Source organism: Poecilia reticulata, chromosome 10 (assembly GCF_904066995.2).
Source record: "Poecilia reticulata chromosome 10, P_reticulata-male-v2, whole genome shotgun sequence".
Classification (NCBI taxonomy): domain Eukaryota; kingdom Metazoa; phylum Chordata; class Actinopteri; order Cyprinodontiformes; family Poeciliidae; genus Poecilia; species Poecilia reticulata.
Window position 1 is genome coordinate 26,795,722 of NC_088839.1, and position 13,529 is coordinate 26,809,250.

Here is a 13,529-nt window from a genome sequence, read left to right on the forward strand (position 1 = left end):
GCAATGTACCGCTTGGTCTCTAACCAGGGTGTGTACTCCTCCCCCTGTTGGTAGTATTTGCCCTTGTGCAGTCAGTGTAAATATGGAAGAGTTGTTTTACAGGTTTTAAATCTACTCAGTGATTTGGTGTTGATACTTTGATTCATCAAGTCATTTTGAGATAAATAATTAAGAAGTTAGTTATTAAAACTTGGATAAATGTCAGTTGCCCAGATTTTACATTCATGTCATTGTGGTTAAGGGTTTTTTCCTCCTGTCGTAATAATTAGGTCTTGAATCATTTTGAGTTTATGACTCCATGTCCTTTTCTCACTCTTTAACCTTGTGAATGGTTCTCTAACTACACCAGTTAAAGAAATTAAATCCGACAAGACAAGGCGGAGACAGACTCCTTTAGCAAATACTCAGATTGTCTCAGCTGAACTCTAGTCTAATCTCCTCTGCAGTAGTATGAACTTGACCTCTGACCCAGTGAAGCAGATTCCTTGTTCAACAGGGATCAATGCTTTATATATCCCTGAGAAACACATCGACCTCATGCTGCGTCTATTGACTGCAGGATATTGACTTACCATTTAGGATTTTAATGCATTTTATGACCAAATTTAGAAAACAGTTTTATATGTTTTAAGACATTTACATAATGATCTGGAGACAAACCTCTACATTTTGATTTATTTTTGCAGTTAAAATATATGAAACCAGATATTTACAAACAGTGTAGAAAACATTTTTTTATTGCCATATGGTTTATCCAGAATAAGCCGTTCCTGCTTTAGCCCAGTTATTTCCATTTTCTAAATACCAGAATAATGAGAGAATTTCCTGACTTATTTTCAAATTCAGAAATTTGCATACACCAAGATTTATGTCTTGGAAAGCAGATGATGACATCAAGATCTTGTAAGCAGCTTTATTTCTCAACATCAGAGTTAAATTGAAACATGTTTTACACTAAGAAAAAAAAAGTTGGTGTGGTTTTGATTTTAATTTTTATTTTAACAGATTGTGAAACCTTGTAAAAAAAAAAAATCTAGATGGCAACGCAACTCCCTTGAGCTGAAGGAAACTAAGTTGGAGAGAGGGAAACGGGATGGACGGATAAATGGGAGGAACCAGGATGGATGGATGGATGGAGGGAACCAAAACTCATTCAGATGTAGTTTAGCCGTTCATCTGACTCTGAAAGCAGCTTCTCATCAGGACGGTAGAGTTAAGTCCTCGTTTTCTCCTCTCAGATCTGCCCATCAGGAGAAACTCGCTGCGTCTCGTCTCTTCCAGCCTCCATCGGCTCAGTGTGACGTAGTGACTCAACCTGAGCAGGCCGTCGTTAGGCTGTTTGATCTTAAATCTCCTACAGCAGCGGCACTCCAGATGATCGAGTTGTAGCGACGTGACACCGACCCGTTTGGCTCGTTACTGACGGTACCGGAGTTTGATTGGGTCAAGCTGCTGCAGGAAACATGAAACTCTCCCTCTGCTCAGACACAAATCAAAGGAAGAAAGAGACAAGCTGACAAATCACTCGAGGAAACCCTGACTTCTGTCTATAGCTCTAGTTCTAAGTGGGAACACCGTCTATATTTATAACTCTAAGCAGGAATACTCTGTTTACATTTCTAAGCAGTTTCTGGGCTGCTCTTGGTCCGATCCCTCACCTAGAACCCGTTTGCCCCAGCGGACCTGACCCAACTAGAGGCATGAAGCCTCTGACAGCTCCTAGGATCACTGGGACACTCAAACCCCTTCACCACGATAAGGTGGCAGCCCACGGACGGGAAAAACAAAGCCAGAAACCGAAGGGTAGCCCAAACCCTTTACCCGTCAGCCAAGTTTATTTTCCCTCAAACCCGACTGAAGGGTAACTAACCTTTACCCATCGGTTGGGTTCGTTTTCACTCAAACCCCACCGAAAGGCGACCCAAACCCTTTACCCGTCAGCTAAGTTGATTTTCACTCAAACCCAACTGAAGGGTAACTAACCTTTACCCATCGGTTGGGTTCATTTTCACTCAAATCCCACTGAAGGGCAACTCTAACCTTTTACCCGTCGGCCAAGTTTATTTTCACTCAAACCCGACTGAAGGGTAACTAACCTTTGCCCGTCGGTTGGGTTGGTTTCACTCAAATCCCACCGAAGGGTGACCCAAACCCTTTACACGTCGGTCGGGTTTGTTTTCACTCAAACCAGACTGAAGGGTAACTAAACCTTTACCCATCGGATGGGTTCGTTTTCACTCAAATCCCACCGAAGGGCAACGCTAACCCTTTACCCGTCGGCCAAGTTTATTTTCAGTCAAACCCCACCGAAGTGTGACCCAAACCCTTTACCCGTCACTCAGGTAAAGGGTTTTGTTTGTTAAAACCTTTGGTCAGGTTTCAACACAAATCCGACCAAAGGGTAGCCCTAACCCTTTGGTTCCCGTCAATCGGGTTCATTTCCACACAAAATCGACTGAAGGGAAACCCAAGCCATTTACTCTAAAGTCTGGCTCTCTTTCTGTTCTTGGGTACATTCTAGTACCCAAGATCAGAACTTTCAAATGGCCTGCCATGTTTCTCTTGCATGGAGCATTGTACGTGGAATGGATTGACCCTTTCAATGCACTCATTTGTTACCAATTTCCTTAAACTCATCCGATGACTTCATAGCCTTGAGAAGTGGCTACCGGAATGAGAAAACCATTTTCTGGCATTGGATTCACACTCCAGTGCATCTTGATATCCACATTTCCTGCCCGTCTGAGGCCATCTGGTGTCTTCAGAATCTCCATCTTGACAAAAACTGTTGTTCGGCTTCTATATCTTCCCAGTCCATATTGCATGTGGTATTGACAAGGCCTTAAATTCTCAATCATGAGCTCAAAACTATTATCCATCACCATAGACATGCTGAGGATGCTGGTGGTGACAATGGAGAGAAAAGACTTCCCTTTAACAGGAAAACCTTCCCCCAAAACATTGCAGTTATCAAACATTGGTTAAAATCTAAGTAAGCTGAAGCATTAACTCATAATAGTAATAAACTTAATTTGTACCGCACTTTTCATTAGCAAAAATCTCAAAGTGCTACACAGTGCTACTAAAATGATAGATAAAATCAACATAATAAAAATCATGTGGAGGCAGAATAGGCTTGCTTAAATAGAAAAGTCTTTAAGCATCTTTTAAAATCAACCAGTGGTTGCAGAGCTCTCAAATAGTCAGGGAGAGAGTTCCAGAAATGGGGGGCAACCACAACGAATGCCCGATCTCCCATTGTCCTTAATCTGGATCGAAGAAGGTGGAGGAAGTTGCAGTCTTTATTATTTGTACAGATCTAGTGGATGAATGTGGAATGAGAAGGTCCTTCAGATAATCCGGTGAGGTTCTGTTTAAACACTGATGGGTAATGAGGGCGATTTACTGAATTCTGTAGGTGACAGGAAGCCAGTGAAGATCATGCAGAATAGGTGTAATATGGTCAGATTTACGGGCCCTCAATAGAATCCTGGATGCGCCATTTTGAATGTGTTGAAGCTTCTGAAGATGTTTCTATGGATTCCAACAAACAGAGAGTTGCAGTAGTCGAGCCTGGAGAAGACAAAGGCATGGACGAGAGTCTCGGCATCAGAGAAAGAGAAACGGACGAATTTTGGAGATATTACGAAGATGAAAAAAACAGATTTTAAACAGATGCTTAATGTGATTTTCAAATGTAAGATGAGAATCCATTCTTACTCCAAGATTTGCAACAGTGGTGGATAGGGGAATGTCTTGTCCAGAAAAGAAAATAGTCGTCAAAGTTGAAGATTGAACCTGGTGAGGTGTTCCGATCAATATGGCCTCAGTTTTGGAGCAGTTTAACTGAAGATAGTTCCGATTCATGCATGTCCTCATCTCTTCCAGGCAAGTAGTGAAGGCAGTGAGTGAAAATGGTGGTGATGATGCTCCAGTTCTAATGTAAAGTTGTATATCATCGGCATAGCAGTGGAAGGAGATGTGTCGATTAATGATTTGACCCAAAGGCAGCATGTAAAGGGAAAATAGCAGGGGCCCCAGGACTGACCCTTGTGGGACACCACTTGAGACAGACTGCCTGGGACTTGGCCTTGGCAAGGCTGACACATTCCAGCTGATTGGAGAGGAAAGATTTAAACCAGTCCAGAACAGTGTCACAGAGACCGACCTCCACATGAAGACGGTGTAGGAGGATATTATGGTCCACAGTGTCAAAGGTTGCAGTTAGGTAAAGGAGGACAAGGAGAGAAATAGAACCAGTATCAGCTGCCATGAGGACATCATTAGTAACTCTCAGCAAAGCGGTCTCAGTACTGTGAGCAGAACGAAACCCAGACTGAAATTTCTTGTACAGAGAGTTTTGTTGTAGGTGGAGCTGCAGCTGAGCGGCAACCAGTGGTGGAGAAAGTACTCAAAAAATTTACTTCAGTAAAAGTACAAATACACAGTCAAAAATGTACTTAAGTAAAAGTCAAAGTACCACATTAACATTTTACTTAAGTAAAAGTAAAAAAGTCCTGGCTTTTAAAAATACTTAAGTATTAAAAGTAAAAGTACTCGCAGAATGCATTACCTAATCGCTAATATCATTAAGTGTACCGATCGTATTTAATTTTAATACATCAGAAATGTGCCATTTTAATGAACACTACCACAGATTAAACATGTTTTTATTTTGTTTATTCTCTGTAACAGTTTAAACTTAGATATGTGATTCTGTGAGTCATAATTTCAGGGATGGAAACATTTTGTCTCCTGTCCTAACATAGCATGAACTTCATTAGTCACATTTATTTAGAAAGAAATCTAACTGAAAGGGGATGTAAAGACGGTGTGGGCGGGGTGGAGGATATGCAACCAAGGAGCCATGTAGCAGAGTTGTAGTCAAGACCACCGAACCCAAGACCAAGACCAGCGCCCTGCGCTAAATGACACAATAACATTAAGTTTACCTATCAAAATTGGTTTTCAGATTGATCTGAAAGATCCACATTCCCATAAAAAACACCTAGATATTAAATACTTAGAGCTGAAATATATTTAATCAGTATCAATTAAAACTCACTTCATTCTGTTTTGCTTTCATCGCTGTGCTACAATCCGCAGAGGTCTCCTGCTATTCCTAGAAAAATAACGCCCTGGGCGGTTGCCCATATTGCATATGTCAGAAACCACAACTGAAACATTGCAATTAACGGTAAATAACGTTCAACTATGAACACTGTCCAACGGCGCAACAAGTAACTAAGCAGAATGAGCATCGTGACTGTTTTCATCCTCCCTCCCACTGCGATGTTTGCCACCATGACAGGAGACGAAATCAATCAATGAGCAATGAGCATGCTCTGTGTTCATACGTTCAACTTTTACTTATTCAGCGATTAAATGAATGTCTATATATATATATATATATATATATATATATATATATATATATATATATATATATATATATATAAACGGCTCTCAGTGAGGCTTCAGTCCTTAGGATCCGTCCAGAAGAATCAGATCGTTCCTGAATGTCATATCACTATATTGCAGACTTTGGTCACAGCGTTGTCCCATATATGCGACACCTCAGTCAACACCTCCACACAATAATTCAGCGCATGAGTGACAACCTTTTTTCATCAGATGCAACATGTGTCTCAGTACAGCTAGCTTTGCTAGCACAGATCTTACCTTTCTTTAAGCTTTCCTTCCAAGTGACGCTAAAAGTTGGACGAAGTCCCCACCGTCTGTGAAAGCGAAGCGCTGCTGATTTTACATGTCGCCATATCAATTTATGCAGCGCTTTTATATTATAGACAAACATCTCCTCCCGCTCAGAGGAAACCACTGCGCATGTCTGGAGCTCCGCGTGCGAGTAAAGGTGGAGCCGATGGGTGACAACAGACACTAAGTCACGTTATTGCTCGGATTTTACGGCGCCACCTTAAATCCCTGAACTTCACATTTTAACGGAAGAAAAGAGCAACGCGACTTGGATGTAACGAGTAACGCGACACTTTTGTAGAAATGTAGTGAAGTAGAAAGTACAGATACTTACTGTAAAATGTAGTGAAGTAAAAGTAGAAAGTCCCCATTATTAAATCTACTTAAGTAAAGTACAGATACAAGAAAACTGTACTTTAGTACAGTAACGAAGTACTTGTACTTGTACTTCGTTACTGTAACAAGTAACGAAGTACTTGTACTTCGTTACTTCCCACCACTGGCGGCAACAGCCTTTTCCAGCACTTTTGACAGAAAAGGAGAGTAAGAGATTGGACGGTAATTGGAAAGAATATCTGGATCCAAGGTAGATTTCTTTAGAAGAGGTTTAATGATAGCCGTTTTGAGAGGCAATGACACATGACCAGATTTCAGTGATTTGTTTATTATTTGTGCGATTAATGGACTTATTGCAGCATGATTAAATTTTATGAGTGATGCGGGGAAGGGATTCAAGGCACAAGATGAAGGCTTCATTTTCTTGAGGATAGTCTCCACTTCACTCTGAGCAACATCGTCAAAGCAGCTCAGGGACCCATGATGTGCCAGGGTAGATGCCAGCCGAAGATCAGGAAGGCTATGGAGCTGAGACCTAATAGAGTTAACTTTGTTTTTGAAGAGTGAGAGAAACAGGTTGCATTTTTGAGTCGAATCCTCAGCATAAGTTTGTTGAATGGGATTAAGGAGATGGTTTATTGTAGAGAAAAGCTGTTTAGAATTTCCCTGACAGATGTTGATGTTGGAATAATACTTAGACTGCGCTTCCTTAAGAGAAAAGGCATAAGCTTTCTGATGTTCCTTACATGCCTGCTTGTGTACAGAGAGACCTGATTTTTTTACACGTCTCTCAATAGCACGACCTACAGCTTTTTAAACATAAATTGCTTATTTAAATAAGTACAATAAAGTTTTGTAAAATACATAGATCTTTGATTACAAATAAAAGTCAACAGATCTTAATTAAATGTTCGGCTTGGATTTAATTTAAATGTAAATCATGAACTTCTTGTCGTTCTTGTTTCTGAACTAACTGAACTTTATTTTTTGGTCAGAATCAAGAACTCTGCAGAGATTATTACCAACTTCAGCTGAGATCTCTACAGAAACAGAGAAGCTCGGCCTTCAGCAAAATCACCAGTCAGGTCCACTTTCCTGTCAGAAAATCATATTCATTATCTTTCAAGCCCCTTACTTAACTATGAACATTTACTTAAAAGAAAGTTGTGAAATTACAAAATAAAAACAGAATCTTCCTCCACTTTTCAAATTTCTCTGACGTGTTTCTTTTTTAACATCAACTTAAAATAGCAGCAAAGCTGAACTGATTATGTGCAGTAGTCGCATGAACAACAGTGATCGGATTGTGTATTAACATGCAAGACATTACTTCAGTGAGGCTACCCCCCTAAGAACTTTCTGTCAGCTGGACTGTTGCATAATGTCAGCTGCTAGCCTGAATTATGTCACAACGTCATGGCAGCACAGTGCTTCCCATACATGGAGGGGAAAAATCACAGCAGTTTGTCAGTCCATTCAACAATACAGAGCTAAGCAAGCAAAGAGCTTATTTATTTTACTTTTATACCATCAAAAACCACAATTAGTGTTAAAATGTTGCAAGTTTTTTTTATTTTGTAGATTATATTTCAAGCACATATGATTTTCTTCCAACTAGACACATATTTCTTATTACACAGCCCATAAATTGTCTCTGTGTAGCTGATGTCACATATTTTCTACATTATACTAAAACAACAACTATGGTTGGGTTTGATCCTCTTTCATGTTATGTTTTAAGAATAAGACTGTTCAGGTCGCCCTCTTGAGGATATAAATAATCCCTCCAGTCCTTTCAGAGTCATGTAGCAGAAACGTGTTTTCTGATTGGTGATTCAAGACAAGCACAAGTTTCTGACAAAATGTGAAGATTTTTTAATTAAAAGCTCCTGTTTTTAATTTTCTGAAGGTAAATGTGTAAATTTAAACATTAAAAGCGAAATAACAAACTCATAAGTTATTTTAAAACTCAAAATTCACATATGACCCAGAAGAAGAGCTGTGGAATATAGTCATTCCCTTCGACTTGATCTTATTTATTTTGCACACAATATTACGTTGTTGTTGTTGTTGTTGTTGTTGTTGTTGTTGTTGTTGTTGTTGTTGTTGTTTTGGATAATAAAGTAAGGAATACAAAAAATCTGAAAAGCCGCTTTGGAGCCGAAAAATCCTTATCTTTTTAGTGATCCGAGCCAAAAGAGCCGGTTCTCTAGAAAGAGCCAGAATTCCCACGCTGCCTTGAGCCCCTCCCACTTCCCCGAGCTCTGACAGGTGGTTAGTCCCACAGTAACCTGATGCAGAAACCTCACCTGCACACAGAGACCCCACCTTCAGGAATAAAAATGTAAAAAGATCTTAGAGTTTTACATTTCAAGACCAAACAATTTCTAAAACAAAAGCTAAAACGTGAAGATTGATTTATACTGACCTACATATTGTTGAGAATTAGCTTTCTCAGATCTACATTTTATTACTATCTTTTAATAAGGGTCCAACAAATTAATGAGTTCGCAAATTAGCCTATAGGTAGAAAACCTATTCACTAAACAACAGTTGGTCTGTTTTTTATCATGTAGCATTGTTTAATGTGCTGTTCTTGATTAAATAAATTTAAATTGAACTGAACTGAACAACATTCTGTGTCCACGTTGGAAATGAATCACGCATGCGCAAAGATGCTTCTGACCTGGGTGTAAATATAAACTTAAAATTTAGAAAATGTGGGACAGGAAACGTATCAAAGCATTTAAATTATTCCACAACGTTAATTTATTGTTCAAAGCATATTTAGAGTGTGTTTTTGTTACTCTCTCCTTTAGCGTGGATCACAACAATAGCAAAAAAGAAGCTAATTAATTTAGATGATGACGTCATCCAGGGGTTTCTAAGCTACTTTCAGAGAGCCAATAGCAATTTTCCTTCCCGAGGCGTTGGCAGAGGTGTTAGTTTGCCCATTACAGCTCCACCTGCAATCCTTACGGAAACACATGAAGATGACGAATGAAGTTTTCTCCTTTGCCAAGGACTTCCTGGCCGGCGGCCTCGCCGCTGCCATCACCGAGACAGCCGTAGCTCCCATTGAGAGAGTGAAACTTCTCCTCCAGGTAGGCGTTTTTCTTACCTGACGGTGAAAGATTACAAAAAAAAGTGCATTGATGCTTCATGATTAATGAATCTCTTGGTCTACAATGCCATCAAGTGGACAACAAATGTAAAACTGAAACAAATAAATGTTTCTGATGCTTTATATATTTTTATAAAGTGGCTTCAAAATGAAAAGTGGAGAGTTTGTGATGTAAATATGTTTGTGCTTCTTTGTAACTGTGCTTGTGTTATTAGGGACATTTTACTTTTATTTAAAAATAGTGACCTTTCTGCTGTGCTGGACTTCATTCATTTCTTTTCTGAGATAATATTACCGTCAAGGCAGATAAAGTGGAGTATAGAGAGAAAAGGGACAGCAAGTTTATACTTTTTGATGGAAGAAACTGGTGTTCAATTAAAAATATAACTAATTACAAAACAAATACAGCTAGTTACCAGATAATAATAAAACTGTACTATAAGATTGTATATTTTTTGATGACTTATTATTGCATTTAAAAAGGAACATGTATGTGTAAAACATTATTTGTAAACTGTAAAAAATGTCTTTTGTGCAAATGTTCAGTGTTGAACATACCAAAAGAAATTACACACGCACAATTAAAAATTATAAACACTCAAATTTGACACACACAATGTGTTAATTACGTGTGCACAACTCGCCAGGTACACTTGGACACTCGTTTACACACACAGATCAGATTACAACTGCATGGTGTTCATTTCACGCTTCCGAGAAGACTCGGAGAATGGTGCGTTTAAATGCTGCTGGAAAGTTGGGTATTTTAATTCTCCTTTGGGGTCTAGCGTTATATTTTCCCTCTACTTTTACCGAAGTTGTAAACATGTTTTTCCATGAAAAAATAGAATAAAAATATCTCAACAACACTTAGTTATACCACATGGACTGCCATTACCGTCTTCTTGTCTCTCGGATTGAGTGCCCTAAACCAGTACATACATGGTTATATGTAATTTTAGCGTATTTAAATGCAAGTCTAGGTCTATGTGGCTTAAAACGGGGAGATACTCTTCTTCTTTTTTACATGTACAAAAGTATTTGCCATTTCAGCACAAGTATAGAAGGAAATAACGACTCAGGAGAAAGCTCAAATGACCAGCTTTCCAACAGCATTTAAATGCACCATGTTCGAACCGATGGTGCATTTAAATGCACCGATGGTGCAGGTTGGGTTCAGCAACCTGCTGAACCCATTGTTTCAGCAGGTTCAGCAGGTTCGGGTGACTCAAATGAGTCGCCCGAACCATTTATGCAGCTTTAAGCTGATCTGTGCGTAGATGTTGTTTTGTCTGTGTGTACTTGGCTATTTGTGTGAAATTTGTTGCATGGAGTATTTTAATGTTCGTTGTAAATTACAATTATGAGTAAAATATATTTTACTCATAAATGTATTTCTTGAAATTTTTGGGTGCATTTGAACACGAAACAGTAGCTTACAAATCATGTTTGACAGATACAAACACCTAAAGCAGTTTACAAATCAGGTGTTACGTATGCAGAGACATTATATAATCCTTTAAGTTGGTCCTCCACATGCATTCAAATATGGGGGAAAAAACAGAATAATGTAAGATATGAACTCCATTTTCTGCTTTACAGATACAACACACCAGCAAACAGATCACAGCCGACAAGCAGTACAAAGGCATCGTGGACTGCGTTGTCCGCATCCCCAAAGAGCAGGGCTTCCTTTCCTTCTGGAGAGGCAACTTAGCCAATGTCATCAGATACTTTCCCACACAAGCCCTCAACTTTGCTTTCAAGGACAAGTACAAGAAGATTTTCCTGGACGGCGTAGACAAGCACACGCAGTTCTGGAGATACTTTGCAGGTAACCTGGCGTCCGGCGGCGCAGCGGGGGCCACGTCGCTCTGTTTTGTCTACCCACTCGATTTTGCCAGAACGCGTCTCGCTGCCGACGTGGGCAAAGCAGGGCAGGAACGCGAGTTCAAGGGCCTGGGTGACTGCTTGATGAAGATCTTCAAGTCTGATGGCCTCAAAGGTCTGTACCAGGGCTTCAACGTCTCAGTGCAGGGCATTATCATCTATAGAGCAGCCTACTTTGGCGTCTATGACACAGCAAAGGGTGAGTCTAAACTTTCTCCCCCCAATGAGCTCCTGAACTTTAGGAAACTAGATTAGCCTTTTGAACTGATGCATCTCTTTCAGGCATGCTCCCAGATCCTGAGAACACACACGTTGTTGTGAGCTTCATGATCGCTCAGACCACAGCCATTGCTGCTTTTGTTTCCTACCCCTTTGATACCGTCCGTCGTCGTATGATGATGCAGTCTGGACGCAAAGGAGGTAATAACTCCAACATAATACCTTTATACCTTAAAATCTCTATTTGTGGTCATGATTGAGACCTTTTCTATCTTCTCCTCAGCTGATATTATGTACACCGGCACCCTGGACTGCTGGAGGAAGATCGCACGTGATGAAGGCAGAAAGGCCTTCTTCAAAGGAGCCTGGTCCAATATGATCAGAGGCTTTTGCAGTGCCATTGTGCTCGTCTTGTACGATGAGATTAAGAAAGTAATCTGAGTTGATTTTGGTCTCTTCAATGTTCGTGGGCAACATGGAAGGACTTAAATACCTGAGCTAGATATGTTTGTAGGGGACCAATTCATATGTTTTGAATTTGCAATTGTACTTGTTTTTTTTAGATCTTAGTGCTGCCTTTGATACAGTCGATTATAATATTGTCTCTTAGAAAAGGTCAAACTTGCTGTAGGGATCAAATGAACAGCAATAAGATGGATCAAGTCTTAATTGGTGTGACACATTCCAGTTTGTCCATATCTGTTTGTTTGTCTGTTTGCCAACCAACCAACCAACCAACCAACCAACCAACCAACCAACCAACCAACCAACCAACCAACCAACCAGCCAGCCAGCCAGCCATCTAACCAACCAACTAATCAGCCAACTAACCACCTAACAACTTTGTTTTCTTGTTCTATTGATGATATTCTTGAGTTTTTACTGTAACAAACTGCATGTTGTTGTTTTTTTATTTGATATACTTGAAAACTGGCTCAGAGTTCATCTGTTTATCTGACTTTCTCTCCTAGTTGAAGCTGCTAAAGGAGCTACTGCTGCCATTGACCTTTGTAATTTTCTTTAACATGGAATCTACTCCTGGATTTGTCTTCTCAAACCCCAGTCAGTACTGGCCGTTCATTGAGCCAGGTTCTGGTTCTGATGGTGGTTTCTTCCTGTTAAAGAAGAGTTTCTCCTTTCTACTGTTGCTAAATGCATGCTCAGTATGAGGAACTGGGGCAAAGTCAACAACACAATGCAAGCGACTCTCCACTGTAGCTACAGGAGCAAAGAAACTTGATGGTTTTCCTTAGATAGAAAAACTTTTTCATCAATTTGAATAATGAACTGAACTTGACTGGGATTTTTGGATAATTAGGATCAACTTGAGTACTTCAAATTTCTCTGTATGTTTCATTTTGTAAAGTGTCTTGACATTATATGTGTTGTGAACTGGTGCTATATAAAATAAATTGTTATGAACTTGATCATTGGCCCATTTTCCTCATTCCCTGACTACAAAGAACGTTGCCAGAAAAATAGAACTGAAGTCAACCTACTGTAATGTTATACGTAAATGGTTTCCAGGCTAGCATGTCTTCAGAGCTTATAGCTGCAGGTTGTAGTTGGGGGTGAGCCAAAATCTGCTGAGAAAGTTGATCTGCTGGCGATATTTCAAGGTGCGCTTGGAGATTAGTCATTTGTCGGTCGGTATAAATATGGGGGAGTAGTAAAACTGGTTTTTTATTCCCTTTTTAAACTACTCACAATGACTTGTTATTTATTTGAAGATGAATAACTAAGAAGATCCAGTTATTAAAATTTGAAAAATCTCAGTGCAGTTAAGGTCATTGTTTCCTCAAGACTTTCACAATAATCCATCCATCCATCCATTTTCTGCCGCTTATCCGGGGACAGGTCGCGGGGGCAGCAGCTTCAGAAGGGAGGCCCAGATTCCCTCTCCCCAGCCACTTCTTCCGGCTCCTCCAGGGGAACCCCAAGGCGTTCCCAGGCCAGCTGAGAGACATAGTCCCTCCAGCGTGTCCTGGGTCTTCCCCGAGGCCTCCTCCCGGTGGGGCGTGCCCGGAACACCTCACCAGGGAGGCGTCCAGGAGGCATCCTGACCAGATGCCCGAGCCACCTCAACTGGCTCCTCTCGATGTGGAGGAGCAGCGGCTCTACTCTGAGTCCCTCCCGGATGACCGAGCTTCTCACCCTATCTCTAAGGGAGAGCCTTAAAGAGCCCACAATAATTAAATCGTTAAATCATTATGAGCTTAACTAAAAGTTTAATTCAGACGTCCTG

At 40.2% G+C, this 13,529-nt stretch overlaps 1 protein-coding gene across 1 annotated transcript; it reads left to right on the forward strand.

Annotated features, from left to right (window-relative positions):
• The first annotated feature begins 8,802 nt into the window (after nucleotides 1–8,802).
• On the forward strand, nucleotides 8,803–12,711 carry LOC103471640 (ADP/ATP translocase 3). Its single transcript, XM_008420790.3, has 4 exons — nucleotides 8,803–9,155; nucleotides 10,778–11,264; nucleotides 11,348–11,485; nucleotides 11,568–12,711. The coding sequence occupies exons 1-4, from the start codon at nucleotides 9,039–9,041 to the stop codon at nucleotides 11,723–11,725; spliced, it is 900 nt and encodes a 299-aa protein (XP_008419012.2). The 5' UTR covers nucleotides 8,803–9,038; the 3' UTR covers nucleotides 11,726–12,711.
• Nucleotides 12,712–13,529: the final 818 nt, after the last annotated feature.